General features: G+C 40.2%; 2 protein-coding genes and 1 long non-coding RNA gene across 4 annotated transcripts in view; 1 reads left to right on the top strand and 2 right to left on the bottom strand.

Moving 5' to 3' along the window:
- The window catches only part of FARP1 (FERM, ARH/RhoGEF and pleckstrin domain protein 1), a 461,133-nt gene extending 441,961 nt beyond the window's left edge, over positions 1-19,172 (bottom strand). Inside the window, exon 1 of the mRNA XM_050765964.1 lies at positions 19,163-19,172. The gene's annotated coding sequence lies outside the window, so the exon portion shown is untranslated. The remainder of the gene's footprint in view (positions 1-19,162) is intronic.
- Positions 1-25,427, bottom strand: part of IPO5 (importin 5) — a 68,704-nt gene that overhangs the window by 27,720 nt on the left and 15,557 nt on the right. For both annotated transcript variants that reach the window (XM_050765962.1, XM_050765963.1), the window contains 8 exons: positions 18,506-18,599; positions 12,264-12,344; positions 9,540-9,732; positions 6,022-6,124; positions 4,966-5,062; positions 4,654-4,758; positions 2,140-2,262; positions 1,929-2,049 (listed from right to left, as the gene is read on the bottom strand). In XM_050765962.1, the coding sequence (XP_050621919.1) occupies positions 1,929-2,049; positions 2,140-2,262; positions 4,654-4,758; positions 4,966-5,062; positions 6,022-6,124; positions 9,540-9,732; positions 12,264-12,344; positions 18,506-18,599 (917 nt within the window). The remainder of the gene's footprint in view (positions 1-1,928; positions 2,050-2,139; positions 2,263-4,653; positions 4,759-4,965; positions 5,063-6,021; positions 6,125-9,539; positions 9,733-12,263; positions 12,345-18,505; positions 18,600-25,427) is intronic.
- The window catches only part of LOC126940230 (uncharacterized), a 91,992-nt gene continuing 84,570 nt past the window's right edge, over positions 18,006-25,427 (top strand). The window contains exon 1 of the long non-coding RNA XR_007720671.1: positions 18,006-18,059. This is a non-coding gene — a long non-coding RNA (uncharacterized LOC126940230). The remainder of the gene's footprint in view (positions 18,060-25,427) is intronic.

Genomic DNA, 25,427 nt, shown 5'->3' with positions numbered 1-25,427 from the left:
AAGAATGAACCAGTTATTCCAGCAACTTTTTTTTTTTTTGAGACAGGGTCTCGCTCTGTCACCCAGGCTGGAGTGATCTTGGCTCACCGCAGCTTTGACCTCTTGGGCTCCAGCAATCCTCCATCTCAGTCTCCTGAGTAGCTGGAATCACAGGCGTGTGCCACCATGCCCGACTAATTTTTGTATTTTTGGCAGAGACAGGGTTTTGTCACGTTGCCCAGGCTGGTCTCAAACTCAGGAGGACACGCGATTTGCCCACCTTGGCTTTCCAAAGTGCTGGGATTACAGGCCTGAGCCAGTATGTGGGGTCCTAAGAACTTTCGATCAATTATCTTTTTAAAAATGGCTTTGTTCCCAGGTGAGTGGATCCTCTCCTACACTCTATCCTTTGTTCCATCCAATCCATTGTCAACACCCGCATCATCAATGCGTTCTAAATTCACAGAGTTGATGGGGCAAGATCTCCACTTTATTTGTCAAAATTGTCTTGGCTACTCCAGGCCCTATGTTCTTTCAGAAGAATTTCAGGATCGTTCTATCATAACCCTAGATTAATTTGAGAACTGACACTTCGTTCTTGTATTAGTCTTTCAATATGTTATTCAACATTCTCCATATAAGTCTTATATACCTTTCGATTTATTCCCAGTTACTACAACTCATGCCTATAAAATTTTCTAAGTGATTACTACGTATAATGGAACACTTACAATAAAATGCTCTCATATCTAAGGATCTTGCTTAACCCTTTGATTAGCAGTTTATCTGTTTAGTCTTTAAAATTTTTTGTAGACGATAACCTCATAGCCTACAAATAAGCAATATTTTTGTTTCTAATTCTTTTTTTTTGAGACAAGTTTCACTCTTGTTGCCCAAGCTGAAGTGCAATGGTGCAATCTGGGATCACTGCAATCTCCGCCTCCTGGATTCAAGCAATTCTCTTGCCTCAGACTCCTGAGTAGCTGGGATTACAGGCGTGCCCCATCACACCTAGCTAATTTTTTGTGTTTTTAGTAGAAACGGGGTTTTAGCATATTAGCCAGGCTGGTCTCGAACTCCTGACCTCAGGTGATCTGCCTGCCTCAGCCTCCCGAAGTCCTGGGATTACAGGCATGAGTCACCGCACCCGGCCATCGTTTCTAATTCTTATAACTTATTTTTATCTCTTAATGCATCAGCTGGGGCAGTCAGTACAACACGAACAGTGATAAAGGAGATATTTTTCTTGTTCCTGACTTTAATGGGAATGTTTCTAAAATTCCAACCACTACCTCAGTGTAAGACAAAAGGTAGGTACCACTACGAAATAAATCTGGTGATGTATTTACCCTCTAAATTAAGTGTTCAAGTACTCATTAGCTCATTAAGAAATGGCTAGGCCAGAAAATGATCAGGTTAGTTCTCAAGTCCTTATCCCAGCACAATGAAACTTTAAAGTAGTATTTCCATAGCACAATAGCCATTTAAGTTTCTGCTGCAATGAGGGTCTATAAAACAAAAGCAATGTAATATAGTGAACAGAGCCACGACTAGAGTGTTAGACCTTGTTCTAATCCTATCTTCACTGGTAACACACATTATTTTGGTTTGCAGTTCGCTACTGTATATCTATATATCCCTGCTGAATTGTTTTTGACTGTATTAACTGTGCCCAATATTTAACATATAAATCATAGAGTCTGTCACGGTTCACTCTAGAAATGTTATTTTTAACACCAGATTTCAGGGTGCCTGCAAAGTCTTAACGGCATAATCACAATGTGGGGGTCCACGCTTGCATGTATTGAGATGCATTTTCCCAAATTCATCTGATTCTAAAAGGATATTCATTATATTCTCAACAATCTGAAAAATTACACAACCCTCAGCAAATTTATCCAAAAATTTGGCCACATTACACATAAACTATCTGAAGACTGTTGACTTACTAGTCTGTGCAACAATATTGGTATGTTTTCTTAACATAGCAGCTGCAGTCTCAGAGAGGGTGACAATAACTTCAAGGGCAAGCTGGCGTTGCATATTGTTGAGGCTAGTGTCTCCACACAACTACAAAGAAGACATATTTGTATACATTTAATAGTTTAGATTAGTCCCTGCAAATAACAAACAGAACGTTTACTAACGTACTTAATTTACCTTTAGACTTAGCTGTAGAGTTGCTTCCAAGTGAGGACGCAAATACTTTGGAACAGTATCTGCAATCTCAACAAGGGATTTTAGGACAGAATCATCATTCTGGTAGCACGAGTCATTTACAGCCTAGAAAAGATGAAATAGACAGTCTGTGTTGAAGATTCACTTTACGATGCCTCCTTAGCCAAAACATTCCTAAGATGCTGACAATAGAGAAATATTACTAAACTATTTTTCACTAAGTAATTTAGCAATCTATATTATGCAAATGTTCTACCTGCAGGCACATATATACCTTCCTTTCAATGGATGTTAACTAGAAACATACAAAACAGACTTACATTTAAGTCAAAATGAAAATCAGTGAAACTATAATAACCATTACAATACTTAAGGCTGCCAAGGAATTACTTTTTTATAACCAGGAGTCCCTTTCCTTTGTCCTTATATTTTTTCAGCAATAAAGTCTCGCTCTGTCACCCAGGCTGGAGTATGGTGGCACGACCACAGCTCACAGTACCCTCCAACTCTTGTGCCTCAGACTCCTGAGTAGCCAGGACCACATGTGTGGCCATGACACTCGGCTCTTCTGTCCTTTCTTATATCCATGTCCTAGTTGTTTTCATACGCACAGTAAGTACTAGAACCTATAAAGTGTCCAATATTACCCATTTTATTTATCTTGGATGTTAAGTCTGGTCACTGTGGTATTAAAGTATGCATTTTGTGTTTATCATTATCAATTTCAGAATAACAACTCTTAAAAGTTGTGGTAAACATTTTAACTTACTCTAAATCCAGAGGAAGAAAACCGGGATTAGATTTCAAAAGTAACTAGAGATTTCAGATAATAAACTACTAAAGCAATAATATGTTATAGTTAATGTTCTGTCACAAAACTATCTTTTAATTGTGATAGCATGGGGAGAGAAGTTTCACTAAATCCTTTAAATAAACTTTTATCATGTGGAAACCTTCAATTTTAGCTCCTCTAAATCCTCTCTAACTCAGTGGTTCTCAAGAGGAATGGTTTTCCACCCAGGAGATATTTCCTGATGGTCACACGGTTGAGGATGGGCAAAGGCCATGGATACTAAATGTCCTGACCTGAGACACAAGCACAAGGGACTTACATGATCTTCTCATTATGCATTTCACATTTGTACAAACCCCAGACATTTATAAAAAGGAAAAACTCTTTATAGTGATCTGAACCTAGAGCCTAACTCACAAATTATGTTTTGTCTGGTTTCAACAACTGTTATCCCCCCACAATGTAACTACTGTATCAATCAAGAATGGATACATACAGGTGGAACATCCCAAATCCAAAATGCTCTGAAATCCTCAACTTTTTGAACACAGACACGTCACTCAAAGGAAATGCGCATTTGAGTATTTCGGATTTCTGACTTGAGATGCTCAACTGGTAAGTGTAACACAAACACAGTGTTTCAAAATTTGAAAAAATTTTGAGATCCGAAACACTTCTATTCCCAAGTATTCTGAATAAGAGAGACTCACTCTCTACATTGCTTTGTTCAGAACCTTACTATTTTAGGAAATCTTATCACCAATTCTAATGGGAACTGTGGTGTTTGACTTACCAATATCTTTGTTATCAGTCCAGTTTTAGCTATTACATTTGTATAGATCACTTGGAAACCACCTAGTCTATTATGTCTTTTAGTGTAGTCTTGTCTGACCATTCACATAAGGAAAAGCAAGCCATTTTATTATATGTTTTCTTTGTAGTTCTTTATATTTAGTTAAGGCCATATATATATTCTAAAAAATTGTGCACATATATGTTACATTACTTATGCATTTCATCTTTAGAAGAGTATTTGAAAAATTACTAAAAATTGTCATAAAAAAGGAGTTTGGAGTCTGAAGATTGGGAACCACTAACTTGTACAATCTTTTAAATTTTATTTTAATTAATATAAATTTTTTTTCCCCAGGAGCATAGACTCAAGTTGCCCTGAATATATACTCTATCTTGTCTAATCTTATTTTGCTTTCTGATTAAAGCAGAAAGTATCCTTAAAACATTAACATCCTTAATGATAATGTGAATTAACCATAAACTTACATTATAATACAAACTTACACACCCTGTAGTTAAAGTTTCTCCTTATGTAAAATGGACCTTAAATGTCACAGGTTATTTGACTGATTTAACGGAAATAATCTACATGACCATATATTCAATAATAAGCATATAACTGCTTACACCATTTACTTTACAGGAAAATTTTATAAGTATAAATATTTAAGAGACTAAAAATGTCTTTCAAAGGCAGTAACCATAAGCTCAATGGAGACTGAGATCTGCATGTTTTGTTCACTCTTGTATCCCCAGTGCCAGAACATAATAAGCAATATGAATTTATTGCTTATAAATATTCATATATAAATTCATAATAAGCAATATGAATTTATTGCATAAATGACTGAATGCATTAAAGAACCAAGTAAGGTATAATTATGATTTATTCTATACTGTTTTCATACCTGTAGAAATCCTGGTAGCAAGTCTGCAAAATGTTTGAACAGAGCAACATTATGCTCATTTGCAAGTATAAATGCAGCTGTAGCTCTAGCAGATAAAGTTCTAATCTAAAATGAAGAGGAAAAAATGTCAAGTATGAGAAATTTTTGATAAACGCAAATTCAAGCTTTCTTACTCAAGATCAAATTATTCTTTATCAGTAAAACTGGTGTTTACATTTTAAAGTATAAAAGTAAAAACCTCCTAATACACTAATTTCTTTCACAAATTAGATTAAAATCGATGGCAATATTAATAGGATTGAAATTATTTACCGACGGGTGTTCCTGATCTTGCATACACTGAACTAACATCCGTTTGATGACGTCTAAATAGTGCTGCTGCTGGTTCCCAAAAATTCCAGGGAAGTTCCTAAAAGATAATCCAAACATTCTTTAAAAGCTACATTATATTAATATCTTGGTAAAGTATGAGCTAGAATCTCTAATGAACTGTTTGTTTACCTGACTCAGTACGCATTAATCCATAGGTTGAACATCATCTACCCATTTTCTAAGCAATCCTGTTTTTGGGTTAAGTGAATGAAAACATACTGGAGAAGTCTGGGCTGGGAGTAGAGGCTACTCAACAGCCCATTCCCAGCTACATGCTTTTATCCTTATTACTCTGTCTCAGTCGAAAGCTGACCTGGAGTGCAGGATGGGACAAGAGCAACCACAGGTTTTCAGATGAAAACTACAGTAACTATGCTCTCTGACCATCTGCATTCTCTAATCTGAATTACTGATATTAACAAAGATACATAAGACAACTAAAGTAGAAAATGATATAATGCCTAAAATGTGTATGATCTTGATCACATTTTAGGTGTAGTAGAAAAATATAACACAGTGGGGCAAAGAATAATCACTTAATTCTAAACTTAGACTATTTGATTATAAATATACATGTTTGTTAAAATATTATAAAATTTGGCCACAGAAGATTCAGAAAACATAATGGGGATTCACCTGCATTCTCCTTCTCTTCAAGACACCATTATTAATGTGGTTTTTGAAAAGCTACATTCAGTATTGTGTTAATCTCCAAATAAACGAGAGGAAACTGTTCAATAAAACTTTCAGAATCATAAAAGACAAAGAGAAAGCAAGCAAGCTGTAGAGAACCTTTGTGTACAAAAAAGATCACAACATGAAATAAAAGGCCCTTTAAAAAAATTTTTGCTTCCAATACAAATACAAACAAAGCTTATGTAAAGGCATTATTTTCATTTTAAGTATAAAGTTAAATTAGGCTAAAATAATCAATTAAAAGGTGTTTAGGGCATTCATGAAATCAAATGTCTCAAAAAACTAGATGAATGTATATACCAGAAAATGTGAAGGGCAGCTTCTCGTAGTCCCACATTTTGAGAGCTGACCGAATCAAAAAGGAACTTCAAACCTTCGGGCCACTGGTTATTGCCATCTTCATCTAAAAGTAAAGAAATTCAGACATGAAGTGTGTAAGTCAGAACTTCAATATTCTAGGAGTAAATCCTTTCATAAGCCTCATTCAAAACATGGCGTAGCGAAAAATGTCACTTTTGCCAGTTTTAAAAACTCCATAATATTCTGTCCTTTAGCCATAAAAATGGCATCATAATCGTGTTAAAAAAAAAACAAAACCAACAAACCAAACAACTCTGTATTTGGGTTAATCAGGTATCAATAGAGGTTCTTTCTTTTGAGATGGAGTTTCGCTCTTTTACCCAGGCTGCAGTGCAATGGCGTGATCTTGGCTCACTGCAACCTCCACCTCCAGGGTTCAAGCGATTCTCCTACCTCAGCCTCCTGAGTAGCTGGGATTACAGGCACCTGACACCATGCCTGGCTAATTTTTGTATTTTCAGTAGAGACGAGGTTTTGCCATGTTGGCCAGGCTGGTCTCAAACTCCTGACCTCGGGTGATCCAACTGCCTCTGCCTCCCAAAGTACTAGGATTACAGGCATGAGCCACCGCGCCTGGCCCGCAGAGGTTATTTCTAAGGAGCGGAATTTGAAGAGAAGGCAGCACTTTTAACTGTACAAATATCTGATTGCTTGACTCCTTTATATATACCATTGTCATTAAAGAGTTGAAAAAGTAGGCAAAGCTAGTATTTGGTGGCAAGGTCTTGAAATCAAAGTAACGATTACTTTGGAACTTGAGAAGAAATCAGGGTTAGAATCTCAGGACTCACACAGGGTGCTCACACTTTGCAGTTTGGTGCAAATAGTCCCAGAGGATGTTATTAATATGTTTATTATTTAACAAGATTAGGAGATTTTAAATAATACTTTATAATAAAAATGAGTGACCACAAAAATCTACTGTGCCATTTATGAGACTATGGTTAGACTGTTGCAAAGACCTTAAAAGTTACACAACTCACAGATGAATTACAGATGTTTTCTTTTTAAACTTCCCCCCATATTTGAACTCTTGTGAAATGACAAGTGTGCTGCTAAGCTGACATTAAATGTCTCTTCAACCTAAAGATGATACTTTGAAGGGAAATAAAATAGTAGCTTAAAAAAAAAATCTTTGAGAGCACTTTGAACACTTTGGAAAGGTTTGCATTGTTAACTGTTTCTGAATAAGAAATGATGTCACCTATAAAAATTCATATTTACATACTTAAAACTGGAAAGTAGAGTTTTCTGAACAATTTAAAAATATTCAAAATTAGGGCCAGGTGCTATGGCTCATGCCTATAATCTCAGCACTTAGAGAGGCCAAGGAGGGCAGACCATTTGAGGTTAGGCATTCAAGACTAGCCTGACCAACAGGGTGAAAGCCAGTTGGCACCATCTCTACTAAAAAAATACAAAAATTGCTGGGCGTATGGGAGGCTGAGGCAGGAGAATCACTTGAACTCGGGAGGTGGAGGTTGCAGTAAGCCGTGATCACACCACTGAACTCAAGCCGGGGCAACAGAGCAAAACTCTGTCTAAAAAAATTAATTTGAACTCATCTAAAATATAAAGAATTGACACATTCCCCATTAGTTTCTAAGAAATGGTTGATATAAGAAAGCATATAATCTGCTGGCTGAATTGAACAAGAACTTACTGCATTACTGGTTGATGAGATTTTAAAATTAGTGTCATAATGTACTAAGCTCAATCAATAATAATGTTCCATTTAACCTTGATCTTCAACTATTAAAAATGCCATCTAAACAAGCTGCACTTACAATCACACTTATAAATGCCTGTCCAAAAAAAAAAAAAGACAGTGGTGGCCACACTCTCTTCTACGAGCAGGAAGTACAAAGATGAGCGGGACAAAACCCGAGACACCATGGAAGCTGTCATGGCCCTGGAGAAGAACTTGAACCAGGAACCAGGCCCTTTTGGATCTTCATGCCGTGGGTTCTGCCTGCACAGATTCCCATCTCTGTGACTTCTAGGAGAGCCACTTCCTAGATGAGGAAGTGAAACTCATTAAGATGGGTGACCATGTGACCAACCTCCACAGGCTAGCTGGCTCCTAGGTTGAGCTGGGCAAGTGTCTCTTCGAAAGGCTCATCATCAAACAACACTAAAAGCCCAGGAACCTCTGAGGGTCCCCCTCAAACTATCAGGGTTTCTGTCTGAGCCTCTCCCTCCAGCCACCACGCTGGAGATCTCTCCCAAGCCCTAGACCAAAGGGAAATAAAGCTTTTTGCAGCAAGATAAAAAAGTAGCATGTTCAATTACATTATTATTATTTTTAGTTGGCCAAAAAGGATTTTTACCTTTAGTAAAATGCATTTTATGATGTTTGCCTTTTACCTCACTTAAAAAAATATTTTTTGGGCAATAAAAATGTACACAGTAGGCTGGGCACAGTGGCTCACAACTATAATCCTATCACTTTGGGAGGCTGAGATGGACAGATCACCTAAAGTCGGGAGTTCCAGACCAGCCTGACCAACATGGAGAAACCCTAAAAATACAAAAAAATATTAGCCGGGCGTGGTGGTGCATGCCACCAGCTAATTCCAGCTACTCAGGAGGCTGAGGCAGGAAAATCACTTGAACCTGGGAGGCAGAGGTTGTGGTGAGCTAAGATCGCACCATTGCACTCCAGCCTGGGCAGTAAGAGTGAAACTCTGTCTCTTAAAAAAAAACAGAAACAAAACAAAACAAAGACATAGTATATGGCTGCATAACAGTATATGTATATATTTATCAGCATACATATACAACAGCAAAAGCACTGGAGTCACTGATTTTTAGTTCAACTGGCAAGTTTAATGTACAAAGTAGGTTATACCATTAATTAGCCCGTGCTTCTAAAACATTATAGATTTAGAAGGAAATATAACTGTCCATTTTCAAGCAAATTATAAAATTACTTTTCCACATGGATTTTTTTTTTTTTTTTTTTTGAGACAGAATCTTGCTTTGTTGCCCAGGCTGGAGTGCAGTGGCATGATCACGGCTTACTGCAGTCTCCAGCTTCTGGGGTGATCTCCCATCTCAGCCTCCCAAGTAACTGGGACTACAGGTGCACACCATCATGCCCACTAATTTTTTGTAGAGATGGGGTTTTGCCATGTTGCCCAGGCTCGTCTTGAACTGCCGGACCCAAGCGATGTGCCCACCCTGGCCTCCTAAAGTGCTGAGATTACAGACGTGAGCCACTGTGCCTAGCCTCACATGGGTACTTTGAATACCAACAGGTAAGTCCTATGACTGGATTTCACAAACATCTGTCTGTAATTTCTGGCTCTAAATGCAAAATCCACAAGCACACTCATTTTAAACAGAATAAATGCTACTCAGGTACTTATGAGTCTTACTGTAAGATTCCACTAAAAAAAAAAAAAAGGAAGGATATACCCACGTTTTTGGTAACATGAGTGCACCTGCATACACACCTATTAAATTTCTGGCCAGTTCTGCCGCAATATCACAAACTTTTTTCCTCATACTAGATTGTGTTTCCATCTGAATAATCATGAGTAGCTCACTCTTGATGGCAGTCTGAACATCAGAGGGAAGTGCTGGATAGACTTCATCAAATGCAGAGGACAAGAGGCGTCTTAGGAGAACGGCGGCCATTTGTCTAGCCTATAAATAGACAACATTGTTAATAACTAGATTCACTCTGCCATTGATGTATTTCACTATTGTATTTTTATATTTCAAAAGCACCTTGCTAATTTTCTAAAGAAGTAAATATAACTATTTCTAATTACATTATCTATTACATAGACTTATTTTCTTAGTGCCACAAAATAAGCCATTTGTACTCAAGGTGAGGAGAACTCCTAATCACATTACAATTCAATTACGAACACATATCTTAGCAATGATAAACATGTCTTTAATCCCTATTTTTAACACATTATTTGGGAGAAAAACAAAACTTAAATTGTAAACCCTATAATGAATGCTCTTTTCCTAACTCTCTGTCTGGTCTCATTCTAGAATATCAAGTGCCTTTCCCACCCAACCTCAGGCTCCCAGACTGACTTAACTTGTTACATAACTGCCCTTTGATTAACATCTTAGATAAAATGCTTCTTTCATGCAAACAAACATTACAAGTTCCCAATACCTAAAAAGTGCTAATCCATCTCAACATGTGTATTCTTGGATTTTCATTTTCAAATCTGTGTAATTAAGTTTGACATTTTCTGTTTAACATTTCTTGAGATTATCAAAAGAAAAGCTAAGACAAATGCCATACTCAAATTTTATCAAATCGAACCAATAAACTATGGGGAATACTGCACCTAATCTTTCCTGCTCTTGATTTCTCCAAGTTGATGTTACTCATTATCACTATAATTACTTTGGGAATTTGACCAACAAAAAATGTTAAGCTATACAAATAAAATTGGTAATTTTTTTTCTCCACTACTTTTCACTGAAAAATCTTTTTATTGAAACATTTATGGTAGGTAGAAACCTTTACAAATATTTAACATGTTCTAGAAATAATTCAAAGTGGTTACAATTCTTATAAAAGTGGTTAAAACTCACGTGCAATTCTTCCCACACAAATACCAAAAACTAAAGATATAATCAAGATGCTGTCACTAATTCACAATAATCATCTAATTCTTAAATCAAGTTAAGATTTAAATAAGGCTTAATACAAGTTTTTAAAATTAAAATTCAATAATTTTCATTATTATTCTTGGCTTTAAATTGTTTACTAGCTAACTTGCACTAATCTTCAAAAATTAAAACAGTCATCTGTTTTTAGTGATAGAAGTCACCCTATATAGGGTTATTCACATTTGACATCCATTTTGAGTTACAGAAAAAAACATGCTACAAAAGCAAAAAAAGCACCTCTTGTCATCTAGGAAAAAAAACCTGGGATACTTTCATATGGCTTTTAAAGTGGTTGGGAGAACATGAAGTTGCTAGTCTAAACTGATTGACTATTCATCTGCTTAGAGAAAATTGATTGACTGGAAGAAGTCAGGTGAAACATAATGTAAAAGTTTGGCGTGACTTATTTCCATCAAGGATAAGCATTTTACATATAGTTTGACTGCTAGCAAAAAATTCTTACACTATGAACTCTAAATGTAATGTTTTGTAGGTAGAATGGTTTTCTAGACTTGGGTATTTTAATACCTTTTCCAAAGTACACATGTTCAATGGCATTCAATATTTATGAGGATATTAACTTATAATTGGGGGTGGGGGGAAGAAAATTAGCTACGAAATGCCTCAATCAGAAGTATGAAACTATAAAATCCCAGAAAACAGCCTTGTTTTTACCATAGGCAAAAATAATTCTTAAAATGAAAACAAATTTGAATTTGGTATAGGAAGTAGGTAATTAGCTAAAAACCATGATTCTAATAAAATATTCTAGAAAATGTCTCCATTCCTAAGTATATCTTTAGTACATACACTTATCTAGAGATGGTTATAAGCATAAATTTTTAAAGATTGGAAAAAAATGTTTTTTCAAAACATTGATAACACATCAAAACAATGAACTAATTTACTTCTTCAGAATAAATTGTTTCAAGGAAAGATTTTTAGCTGCAAAAAGCACTTCAATTAGGCTGGGTATGGCGGCTCATGTCTGTAATCCCAGCACTTTGGGAGGCTGACGGGGGTGGATCACTTGAGGTGAGGAGTTCGAGACCAGCCTGGCCAACATGGTGAAACCCCGTCTCTACTAAAAACACAAAAATTAACCAGGCGTGGTGGCGCAGGCTTGTAATCCCAGTTACTACTCGGGAGGCTGAGGCAGGAGAATTGCTTGAACCCAGGAGGCAGAGGTTGCAGTGAGCCGAGATGGTGCCAGTGCACTCAAGCCTGGGCAACAGAGTGAAACTCCATCTCAAAATCAATCAATCAATCAAATCAAATCACTTTAATAATTCTTATGCAATTTATAAAACCATTAACCTTCATCTACCCTAGACACATTATCTTATATGGAAAAAAGGCAATTATCATTAATACAAAGTACTTAAAAAATTACATTATAATTCCTAAGTAGCTTTTAGTAAATAATAAGTACAAAGTTCTAGTAAAGTCTATGTGGTAAATCACAATTCTCACTTCTACTACGATCATCATCTTATTTTCTAAGAAAGTAATAGTCACAAATATTAAGGTAGTACCTCTTCAGCAGCTGTCGTATTTCTGATGGCTTGTAAGAGGAATGTGATCTTTGACTGGCCTGGGATATTCTCATAGGTTTCCTGCGTGGGAAGAAAAAATGGTTAGGAAAGAATGTTAGAAAACTTCATGAGTAAATCAATGAAAGAAATGAAGAGTGGGAAGGATGCACGAGAAATTATTTAATCTAGGTCTGGTGTTAACACCTTCTGTGACATGAAATACACTTCAGATATGTTGGGAAAGAGAAGATGTCCAAAGGGTTGTTCTCAAGTTCCTTTCTACCTGTATCTCTTAAATAAATGTCTCTAATGTGTGTCCATGTTTTCCCAACTTATGATCCCTGGTTAACAAAACTCAAGGTCTAAGAGGGCCAAAAAATTGCCAAATGTGACTTAAGCCATTGTGCTGCCAATATTAGTGCTCACTTAAAATCACCTTACATCATGAGAAACTGTTTTGTTAACATTTTTTAGACTGGATGATGTACAACTGGTTCAAATTACCACTACTTAGAACCACCAGACACACACCTGGAAATAAGTCAGAGAAACAAAGTATTCAAATCCTTTATGCTACATTTTCTTCCAAGCAAGGATCATACTAAAACCATACTACATAGATAAATGAATGTGGTCAGGATCAATTTGGCCAGGAGGCTTTAATGTCTTTTGTAAATCTATTAGCAAGAGGTTTGTGACTCAGGACACTCTATACTCTGTTAATAATGTAAAATCACAACAAATTGGTTAACAACAAAAAGTTGACACCAATTAAAAGACAGATGATCAGAATGGATTAAAAAACAAGAATCAACTATATGCTGTCCAGAGAAGTGCAGATTCATATGCAAGAATTCTAATTCGCTCACTGTGGAAAAGAAATCAACTTAAGTACACTTGGAACTGCTTCCTCTAAGAAGCCTCCTAGTAAATAGATAATCCATTCTTATCCAGCAATTTAGAGTTGAGTCTTACGTGGGTAACATTAATTTCTTTAGAGCTCACCTGCTCTCATTGCTACCACATCTCTATATCTACGCGGCTTCTCTGGAACGAAGTGACAAGGGAGGAAAAACAAGGCTATTTTGAATCCATATCTACCTTAAACCTTTTACTAAGTGTCCCATGGCATCCCTGAGATATTAACAGATAAGGAAATAAAAGCTTATAAGTTAATGACTTGCCCAAGATCACAGACAATGAATAGCAGACAGAACTCTGGTCCTCTAAGGCCAACCATATTCAAAATCTCTCTGGTACTGAAAGCTGTTTCACTTCATTAAACAACCAGTTCTATTTATGCAGTGCTACACAGTTTTCAAACTTTTCAAACATATCTGTCTGGGGAAGAACAGATTTTGGGGGAAAGGAGAATTCAAGATCTTCTGATAACCTCAAGTTCCCTTTCTAGTAAAAAGCACATAGGATCATAACAATGCTGAAACCTGTGCCAAAAAGCACTCACAGCTGAGAAGATGGTCTGAGTTTCCTTATCCAGAAGACATAACTTATGTAAAGACACCCACAAGCTCAATGCGAAAATGGTTATGTATCTTTGTTTTCTTTTCTTGTCTTTTTTTTTTGAGACGGAGTCTCGCTCTGTCACCCAGGCTGGAGTGCAGTGGCCAGATCTCGGCTCACTGCAAGCTCCGCCTCCCGGGTTCACGCCATTCTCCTGCCTCAGCCTCCCATGTAGCTGGGACTACAGGCGCCGCCACCTCGCCCGGCTAGTTTTTTGTATTTTTTAGTAGAGACGGGGTTTCACCGTGTTAGCCAGGATGGTCTCGATCTCCTGACCTCGTGATTCGCCCGTCTCGGCCTCCCAAAGTGCTGGGATTACAACACGCTTGAGCCACCGCGCCCGGCCCTGGTTATGTACCTTTGAGACTTTTCACTTAATATTTACCTTATACCAGCAGTATAATGTTTTCATTTAAAAAGTATCTCACTATACAATAAAAAGCACCCAACTTAGCCACTTATACACTGGTAATGTGAACAATGTTTAACACTTAAATTTCCAGTAGTCTAAATCAAGTTTTTGCAAAAACTTTTTTTTTTTTTTTTTTGAGATGGAGTCTCACTCTGTAGCCCAGGCTGGAGTGCAGTGGCGCGATTTTGGTTCACTGCAACCTCTGCTGTCCAGGTTCAAGCGATTCTCCTGCCTCAGTCTCCCGAGTAGGTGGGATTACAGGCACCTGCCACTGTGCCTGGCTAATTTGTTTGTATTTTTAGTAGAGACGGGGTTTCACCATCTTGGCCAGGCTGGTCTTGAACTCCTGACCTCGTGATCCACCCGCCTCGGCCTCCCAAAGTACTGGGATTACAGGCATGAGCCACTGTGCCCGGCCAAACACTTCTTTACTAGGCTATCACTCTCAGAAAACCTAATATAAATCCTGAAGCTCCCTACTCTTGCCCAGGGGGAATTGTTGGTTTGACTATGTAGACTGTTGGTCTAACTCTAGTAGACTCAACATTGGGTCAAATATTAAACTCTACTCCATAATGAATTAGAAGCCAATGGTGGGGGAGTTTAGTATGAGTGACAGATGACTTCTGTTGAGAGAGGGTTCTCTCCATCTGATATGTTCCATTGTGGTAATCCAAATACAGTATTACATCAATACCATCACAATGGTCAAGGATAATGGTTAGACGAGTTGATGGGTGCTGATGAGTTGATGGGTGCAGCACAGCAACATGGCACAAGTATACATATGTAACAAACTTGCACCTTATGCACATGTACCCTAGAACTTAAAGTATAATAATTAAAAAAAAAAAAAAAAGGACAATGGTTAAACAGTCTAAGTTCCACACAGACAGGAATGGTAACTCTTTATCTTTGTATCTGAGTACCCAGCACATCAGCATAAAAGAATTATAAAGATTGTTTCTAATACTATTCCTAGCACTAGTCCTTAGGTTCAATGAATGTTACCAGTGTTGTGGCAAAAAAAATTTCAATTCTATCTGATTCCACCTTATACAATTTACACAATGCAAAGACTTCTCCTCTGCCTCTTCCCTGCCCATGAAGAAATGCTCATATGTACTCATCTCATTCCATAAATATTTATAGTGAGCCTACCTTGTATGAGGAAAAGTAAAAGGGGATGCATGACTTTTATCTATTAACACCCTGGTTCCTCAACAATCAGGTATATTTTTCACTGTTATCCGCTGTCTATTGAAATCTCAACAACGGGCTGGGTGTGGTGGCTCATGCCTGTAATTCCAACACTTTGGGAGATGGGAGGATCACTTGAGGCCAGGAGTTCAAGACCAGCCTGGGCAACACAGCAAGACCCCATCTCTACAAAAAACACTCAATGAAATTCTCTATTAGAATCAATGAGGAACAAATTCTGTATGGAGAACCTTAGTAAAAAAAACAAAATCCATGCATATGATTAATAAATACTTAAGCTTATGTCATATAAAAATGTCTAGTGATAAATACCATGAATACTCTGTACTACTTGTCAACTATTTATTCAATAGTTATTGTATTCTGAGACTTAGGGACATTCACATATGTTTCTTCAAATGAGAAACATTTTCTATAAAGTTAATATCCTTACAGGTTTTAAAAAATAGAAATAAACTATAAAGCCTATTGAATGGCGTATACGATGAAAAAAGTTTTAACTTTTTAGAGTTTTGACATCCCTTCAATGATATCAACCAAATATATAACCATATTTGAATACAAAAGAAGTCACCTTAGTCAACAGTTTGGTATTTATGTGTCAACTAAGTATTTTTATTTTGAATGAGTAAATTACAAAGATATTTACTGAGTCCTGGCCAATTTTTCAGTTCATAGAAAATATTTCTATATTTGCTGTATCAGACTTAACGCTAATTTTATTTCATTTGATTTGTTATAAAACGCTTATTTCATTAGGCAAAAAAGAAAAGGACATTACATGGCACCAGAGAACTTCTCTTAACATTTATTTTTTTGGGGGTCAAATTAGAAAATTCTGTATCACAGTAAGTACTGTGATACTTACTTTACATATTAATATATTCTCAGGATATACAAAGAAAGTAAAATCCTAGTATCTGAATGTTTTCACTAGGAATAAAGAGACTAAGAGAATAACAGTACTTATTTCCAATTATTCTTTATGAGAAAATGTGCTGAATGCTGATAACTATCCCCAATGTGATGTAAGTGATAAAAGATTTACAACAGGCACCAACTGGAATTCAAGCTAAACCAGACACTGGTATTTAGTTCAATAGAAGAGAGATTCCCCACTAGGCTTGACAATAGAGACTTAAGCAACTGGAGGGAAGAGGGAGAATTAAACTAGCTTACTAATTACAATGCTGTTCTGCTTTGTAACACATGGAAATTTCTATTATACGTTGGGATTAAAAACTTATTTTGGCGAAAAATTATCTCAAGAGTTAGCAGAAAGCATTAATTTTTTCTTTTTAAGCATCATCATATCCCCAAGGCAAATTGATGCAATACATGCATATTACTTCTAGGAACAAATCCTACTTTTCAGTATTCTCCAAGTAAACCTGGGAAAGTATGCAAAGATAGGTATATATGTACTCCTGTGCATAGCACTATTTTTAAAAGAGCAGGTCACTGGAAACCACAATATCCATTTCATAGAAGGTTGCTTATATAAATATCTATCCATATGATGTATAATCTATAGCTGACCAAAAAACTCACCTATGAGGCAATGTGAAATATACTGAGTGAAAAATTCAAGTTGCAAAATAGTGTAAATAGTATTATAAGCCCATTCAAGTAAAAAATCAATGTGTATGTTAAAATTTCAGGAAAGACTCACGAGACACTTAAAAGTGGTCACCTTTGGGAAATGGGATAAGAACCTATTCACTGTTTGAATTTTTACCCTGAACATGTATTACATATATAAAATAAAGTGAATAGTTGAAAATGCCTCTTCATATAGAACAGAATTTTGGGTGTGTTTACTTCACTTAATATAAAACCTCTAAGTATAACCAGCACATCCACCATCTATTCAAAACAAGGATTAACACTTGTTTTAAGGACACCTGGAAAAGTCTTCAGGCCTGAGTTCAGAAGAGGACCTGTAGTCAATTTCATTGGCTATATGCAAAATTAATTTTTGCTCTTTAAAAATATCCGGCTGAACATCCTTCATTTAATCTTATAAAACTCTTCAATCTCATGGTTGCAAAAAAACCCATATATAACCAAGTTTAGCGGTCAGCTAAGAAACTGGAAAGTTTCTCCCTCCCCTGGAAATATCCCATAATAATCGTGGTCTCAACGCTGACGATGTAACATCAGTCTTCCAGTGAACCCGGTAAATGAGCTTACAGATATATTTAAATTACTGTCACTTGAAAGTATCTCCACATTTTGGAGGCCAGGAACAAGAGGTGGTTTGAAAAAACAGATTACGGTTATATTTAATGAAGTTGAAGACTTAAACATATGGTACTGGCCCAGTTAAACAACGGAAGTCCCACTACATCCCATTTATCCCACGATTCTCTAGAGAGCAAAGAAAATTTGTCTGAAGGAAGAGCAGACTAAGTGTATTACAAGCCCAGAGTAAGGTGGAAACTGCATAGAAAGAAACCCTAAAGGCAACTTCACAGAACTGGGGGTGGAAAGGGGTAGGGAAATCTGGCTTCTGATGTTAGGAACTAGAATGAGAAAGAACTAAATGAAAAAAGGCAGCAGCGACAAGGAAGGGCACACATTTAAAAAGAGAGGGACAGACGGTGTGGGAGATGAGCAGGGGGTAGAAGCAGGCGTGACGGGTAAGGTAGCAGCCAGGGTTTGGGAGACCCACAGCGCTAGGCTGGGTGGAGACAGCAGCTGGAAAGGCGGTGGGGGCTCCCGCTGGGAGAAAGCGGGAAAGGGGCGAGCGGGGAGCTCGGAAAGGGGGTGGCCAGCGAAGTTGGGGCCCCGGGCCCGCTCTGCACCCCACACCTGGACTGGGGCAGCGCGTCGGGAGCGGCCGCACGTGGGTGCGAGCGGCGGCAGGGAGGTAACTGGTGTCGGGCGCCGCGGCAGCAATGGCCGGAAAAGCCCGGGGGCACGACCGGGAGCCGCGGGCCGCCTCACACGTGGGCTGCGCGGCCGCCGCCCGCCGGGCCCAGCCTGCGCGGCCGCCGCGGACCGGCCGAGGCCCGGCGCTGCCGGCGTCGGGAAAGGGTCGGCGCGCCGGCCAGGGCGCGGAGACGGGGGCGGTGAACTCGGTTACCTCTGCCTGTTTCCGGACCACATTGTCGGGGCTGAGCAGGTTTCCCAGGAGCAGGTAGAACTGTTGCTGCTCCGCCGCGGCCGCCGCCATTGCGCTAGGCGTGAGAGAGAAGGAGGGAGGGGAGACAGGAGCCGTGAGGCGCGCTCGCGGGCCGCGGGAGGGGCGGGGGCGGGCCCAGCGCGGGGACCGGCACCAGCGGCGGCGCGGGGCTGTGGGGGGGCCGGGCGGGAAGGGCGGGGCAAAGGGGAAAGGGGAGGACGGGGCGGGGCCTCGCGGCCTCTCACCCCGCCGCGGCCGCCGGCGCCGGCGCCTCACTGGCCCTGGGCGCAGGGGGGCGGGGCCGAGGCCGCCTCCTCGGGGGCCGCGCTGATTGGCCACGCACCCTGCGGTGCCGTCACTGGCCGCGCGCCGTGGGCCGCCGGCTGTGCGCGGGTGGGGTCGGCTGGCGGCTACGCAGCCGGGCCAGGGCTGGGATCGGGGTCGTGGTCCGGGTCGAGGCCTGGGCTGGGGCCGGGGCTGCGTCGCGGGGACAGCGGGAGGAGCCGGCCGGCGGGCCCGGCCGCGGCGATGGGCCTGAGGCCTGGCCGGGAGGAGGGGCCAGCTCCTGAGCGCGGGAGATTTCGGCGCCGCGGGCTGGTCGGCCTCCTTCTCGCGGACCCCCGGCCCCTCCCCGCGGCCGCAAGAGCGGGCCCCACCCCTTCGGTCCTTCTCCCCCTGGGATCCAGCCCTTTACCCACATCTAGGAAGGCAGCAGCCCCTTTAGACCCACTTCCTAGGTACCTTCCACCCACAGACTCCTCTTGTTGTCAGACCCTCCGACCTCCCCCAGGACTATGGACTCAGGGCGCCCCTTCCTCCTGCCGCGCCCGCCAGTGACTCACGCCTGGGGCTTTCGCGGAAGAGGGGTTACTCAGCCCGGGGCTCTCCCGCCAGGCTGCCCGTCCCCAGCCCGCGGTCGTCTTCGCACGTCCACGTAGCAAAGATGCCTCCACCCGAGGATCTGTGACTATTCCCTTGAATCCCTTGTTTAGGGATGCTGTTCTCGCAATGATTTGGGAACGTCAAGAAACACCTTTCTTCCTAAAGGAGCCCTGGTTTACAGGGTTGATATCTCAATCTCGGTCTAGGAACCCAGAGGCGTAATTTCAATTTCAGCATTCTAATGCGTAGATAATACACGCAATGTTCTTTAACTGCTGGGGCTGCCAAAGGCAGAGAGAGGGGTGTACAAATCAAAGGGTACTTCTGTTGAGACCCTGTTGTATCCAATACATTGGGCTAAGGGTGTCAGTGGAAGGCTCGCTCTGTCGCCTAGGCTGGAGTTCAGTGGCACAATCTCGGTTCAGTGCAACCTCTGCCTCCCGGGTTCAAGCAATTTTCATACCTCAGCCTCCCAAGTAGCTGGGATTACAGGCATGTGCCACCATGCCCAGCTAACTTTTTTGTATTTTTAGTAGAAACGGGATTTCACCATGTTGGCCCGGCTGGTCTCGAACTCCTGACCTCAGGGGATAACCCTCTCCACCCCCCGCCTCGGCCTCCCAAAGTGCTAGGATTACAGGCACAAGCCACCGTGCCCAGCTACGAAAACAATTCATTTCTGCCCCAAAGGGACGCTACATCTCTAGTGAGGAGGTTTCATATTGGGAGAGATGGAGAGTAGCTCTACACAGCTGGCAGTACATAGTATTTAACTTAGGGAATTTAATTTCCTGTTGGCTATTCTGCTGCAGTTCTGCTCTTTGAAAGTCAAAGCATTTGCTCTTTGGTGAATGATTTTAAATCTTGGCCACTGTGTCCAGAATCTGGGCTGAGCCCTGGGATCCACGTGCAATTGTGATGGCCAGCCAAGATTTTTTCCTAATGGATTCTAATTGATTCCTAGAGAAAATTCTCTTAGAAAGTTTTGGGCCATGAAAATGATGGGTTCTCTACAGGAGGTCTGCAGACCTATCTTTGTTGAATTTCTATTTCTTAGATGTGACAAGTTTTCATTCTCATGCCACGTTATTTCTTCTAGACAAACCACTATGCACATTACTTTGGGGCAGTTTTGTTTTTGTTTGATTTTGGGTTTGTGTGTGTGTGTGTGTGTGTGTGTGTGGGTAGTTGGGGTGTCTGGATTCTGAGGAGGTTTCATCATCAGCCAAGGTTATTAAGATTTTAAGGCTGGGCATGGTGTCTCACGCCTGTAATCCCAGCACTTTGGGAGGACGAGGTGGGCAGATCACCTGAGGTCAGGAGTTCGAGACAAGCCTGGCCAACATGGTGAAAGCACGTCTCTACCAAAAATACAAAAATTAGCCAGGTTGGTGGTGGGCGCCTGTAATCCCAGCTACTCAGGAGGCTGAGGCAGGAGAATCGCTTGAACCTGGGAGGCAGACGTTACAGTGAACTGAGATTGCGCCATTGCACTCTAGCCTGGGTGACAGAGCAAGACTCCATCTCAAAAAAAAAAAAAAAAAAAAAAAAAAAAAAAGAATTACAGACAAAAACAACTCATTCAAATAACTAGGTCAACAGCGAAATTTGATAAATTGCCTAGGGGCTTGCTTAGGGTATGGCCGGATCTCCAGTTACTTTTTAACACCTGTTGTGGTATGTGTTTTTATTGGCAATGAGTCTGTAGATTACATATATTTGCTTAATAGTTACTAAATGATAGAAATTTCAATCAAGTTTGCAGATTTTTGTTACTATTATTATTGTTATTGTTATTATTTTGAGACAGAGTCTCGCTCTGTTGCCCAGGCTGGAGAGCAGTGGTGTGATCTCGGCTCACTGCAGCCTCCACCTCCTGGGCTCAAGCCCCTCCCACCTTAGCCCCTCCAAGTGGCTGGTCTGCAGGCACAAGCCACCACACCTGGCTAATTTTTGTAGTTTTGGTAGAGATGGGGTTTCGCCCTGTTACCCAGGCTGGTCTCAAACTCCTGAGCTCAGGTGATCCTCCTGCCTTGGCCTCCCAAAGTGCTAGGATTACAGGCCTCAGCCACCACACCCGGCCAGGAGCTTGTTTTTTTAATGAGGCAAAGCGTAAACCTAAGATTATTTCAGGCAGTCTAAAAACAAAACAATTTTGTATTAGTGGTGACATCAACTGCTAGAACACAAAATCACAGTCCAACCTTATTTTAACATTTTAAATATCCAATTAAAAGGGAAGGAGAAGCATTTTAAGGTTAATGAATGAAGAGACCACCCACCCCCCTCCAAAAATGGGAGAAATTCCAGTAAACTTGGGGTAGATAGCAGATGTCCTGACAATGGAGACTGGTTCTGGTGTCCAGAAAACCTCTTAGGTGGGGACTGTATTTTTGGTAGCAGGCTTGCCATTCTGGAGAGTTTATAATGCTCAGCCTTCTGGGAAGCTTACTGCACTTAGAAGCCCATTTCTCATAGAGAGTGTCCTTATAGTTTATAAGAGTATCATTTTCTTATAAGAAAATAACTCAGGGGCCGGGTGCGGTGGCTCACGCCTGTAATCCTAGCACTTTGGGAGGCAGGTGGATCCCCTGAGGTCAGGAGTTTGAGACCAGCCTGGCCAACAGGGCGAGACTCCATCTCTACTAAAAATACAAAAAAAATTAGCTGGGTATGGTGGTGCATGCCTGTAATCCCAGCTACTTGGGGGGCTGAGGCAGGAGAATCACTTGAACCCAGGAGACAGAGGTTGCAGTGAGCCAGTATCATGCCACTGCACTACAGCATGGGCAACAGAGCGAGACTCCTCTCAAAAAAAAAAAAAAAAAAAGAAAGAAAGAAAGAAAAGAAAATAGATATTGCATAAAGGCAACTTGCAGCAGTATAGATTTATTTATTTCCCAAGGAGATCAAATGGTGGAAGGTAAAGAGCCTTGAACTTGAGTCTAGAGGATTTGTATCTTTAGTCTCTTACTAGCTGTGTAACCTCGAGTGCTTAATGTCACTAAGCCTCAATTTCTCATCTATAAAATGGGGATAATAAAAAGTATAATATTATTAATCATAAAAGTTCTTCTAGCATTAACCTATAATTGGAAGTAAAAATGCAAGGATAGAAAACTTTGAGTTTTGCTCACTCCGTATTCGCTGCCATTGCTTTGGCCACGTTAAAATAAAAAAACAAAAACAAAATTGCCCCAAAGTAATGTACTTAGTGGTTTATCCTGTGAATGGCCAGCTCCTTTCCCTTGCAATTTATTGGACTTGACATTACTTCCATTAAGTGCTGGAGGCAAATTTGCTTGGAGCATTTGCAACCCCTCTTAAAACGAAGTGTCTCTCAACTGGTACGTGAAATCTAGGTAGTTTAGGATTTTTGCTGTTAGGAAGTACTGCGCAGCCTGGGTGTGACCTGTTTGTAATACTGCAGGAGACAAGGCTCCTTAACTAGAGTGCATCAGAATCCTCTCCTGCTACTGCTCTTAGTTTTATGGGCTCCCATGTTGACGGGCGTGTTCTGGAAATGGGAGAAAGTTGGAGAAGTTAGGCTTGTAAGACCTCTGTGAAAGCTTTTTTCAACTGGGATAGAATTTGGTTTTGTCTGCCCTTTCTGGTTCATAGAGTGCTGAATGCAAATAACATAAGATTCTCCCAAGTGAATAATCTAATTTTTTTTAAGTTGCCTCGGGTCTCTATGACTCCTCATCTTGGTATTTGTAAGCTCTTGTGCTTTTGATATCACAATTTATTATGAGGGTCAATTTAGATGATATAAATCAAAGTGTTATAATCTGTAACTACACCAATGTAAGCTGGTGGCATTATTATTTTTATTAATAATTAACCCGGTACAATGAAAAAGAATGCTGGCTTTGTTTTCTCATCTGTAAAATTGGAATAATAGTTCTTCATAGGAGTGTTTTGAAAGTTAGGACAATATATGTAAATTCACATAGTATGGTGTCTGCATAAGTAGATACTCAATAATTATCATCTTTTATTAGTAAATGGATTTGGGAGTTAAATGTGACCTTAAGCAAGTAATTACTCTTTTTGTTTGTTTTTTTAGAGCTGGGCCCTTGCTATATTGCCCAGGACAGTCTTGAACTCCTGGGTTCAAGCGATCCTCCCACCTCGGCCTCCCAAAGTGCTGGGATTACAGGCTTGAGCCAGCATGCCTGGCCTTAAACAAGTAATGACTCTTAAAGCTGCATCTGGTGCATAGTCATGTGCATCCCATTTGTGTTTATATAAAATCTACTTGCATATTTTCTATTGGTCTCCCAATTGTGCAGAGTAAAATGGTATATGGAATGGATTACCCATCTTCAGTAGACACTTGGCTGATAAGTAAGATTTCTGACTCTAATATTGATGTTTTCTACTGCTTAGATAAGAGCCACAAAAAAATTGGGAACGATTGAAAAATTGTTTATTGAAAATATGCTGAACTATTCACATTTTTTTTCAACTGCTTTTTTATCAAAACTTTCAAGTTCCTGCTCTGAAGCAGTCTGTTACATACAGTCAGTGCACCCCAGCCAGGGGCAAGTGGGACCCTATCAGTCCTGAAGGACATTGTGCACAATAGGCCCTCAGTAAATTGTGGAATGGAACACAGGCCAGGGAAATTTTGACTTGATTGTCTTCTTTTGTGCCCTTTCTTAGTTTTATATTTGAGATTCAGCGGATATCTGCAGGTGGAGGGACTGATTTTAGGGAGGCTGGAAGCAGAGGCTCCAGAGCCGGCCAATGTGCAAGTTCAAATGATAGCTTCACAACCTACATGCTGTGTGATCTTGCCCAAGTTAACCTTCCTCAAGCCTAGTTTCCTCTTCTCTGAAGTGGGCGTAATAGAAGTTTTTTTTTTTTTTTTTTTGAGACGGAGTCTGGCTCTGTCGCCCAGGCTGGACTGCAGTGGCCTGATCTCAGCTCACTGCAAGCTCCGCCTCCCGGGTTCACGCCATTCTCCTGCCTCAGCCTCCCGAGTAGCTGGGACTACAGGCGCCTGCCATCTCACCCAGCTAGTTTTTTTGTATTTTTTAGTAGAGACGGGGTTTCACCATGTTAGCCAGGATGGTCTCGATCTCCTGACCTCATGATCCACCCGTCTTGGCCTCCCAAAGTGCTGGGATTACAGGCTTGAGCCACCGCGCCCGGCCAATAGAAGTATTTTTTACTACTGACTAAAATACCTGGCAGTAGTGCCGGGCACAGAGTAAATGCTTAATAAATAGTGGCTGTCATTGCTAATACGGATTGCAACCTCTAAAATTTGTAACTTTAATTTTGATTGGACATCTACCTGTTAGACTATTGCATTTTTATATTTCCATTATATAAGTGATCATGTTACAGGAATGCATAATAATTGTGGTTAAGAAAAAGATCAAGTTTGATTTGATTATCACAGAGCATTTAAAGGCTCTTTCCAACTTTCAATACTACAGTTGTAATGCTCATTATGGTATCCACTAGCCATTATGACTGTTGACCAATTGAAAATATGGCGTGTTCGAGCTGAGATATGCTTTTGTTTTTTTGAGATGGAGTGCCACTCTGTCGCCCAGGCTGGAGTGCAGTGGCACAATCTCGGCTCACTGCAACCTCTGCCTCCTGGGTTCAAACGATTCTCCTGCCTCAGCCTCCTGAGTAGCTGGGATTACAGGCGCCCGCCACCATGCCTGGCTAATTTTTTTATTTTTTTATTTTTAGTAGAGATGGGGTTTCACCATCTTGGCCAGCCTTGTCTCGAACTCCTGACTTCGCAATCCACCCGCCTCAGCCTCCCAAAGTGCTGGGATTACAAGTGTGAGCCTCTCTACCTGGCCTGAGATATACTTTAAGTGTAAAATACACAGTAAATTTCAAAGACTTAGTAGGAAATTAGGAATAACAATTTTATATTGGTCACATGTAGAAATGTTAATATATTGGGTTAAATAAAATATATTAGTTATATTTATTAATAAACTATTGTTAAATGTATTAATTTCATCTT

The sequence above is a fragment of the Macaca thibetana genome, chromosome 17 (genome assembly GCF_024542745.1).
Source record: "Macaca thibetana thibetana isolate TM-01 chromosome 17, ASM2454274v1, whole genome shotgun sequence".
Classification (NCBI taxonomy): domain Eukaryota; kingdom Metazoa; phylum Chordata; class Mammalia; order Primates; family Cercopithecidae; genus Macaca; species Macaca thibetana.
The sequence above is the reverse complement of the archived record's forward strand: the minus strand, read 5'-3'. Positions and strand labels throughout refer to the sequence as shown.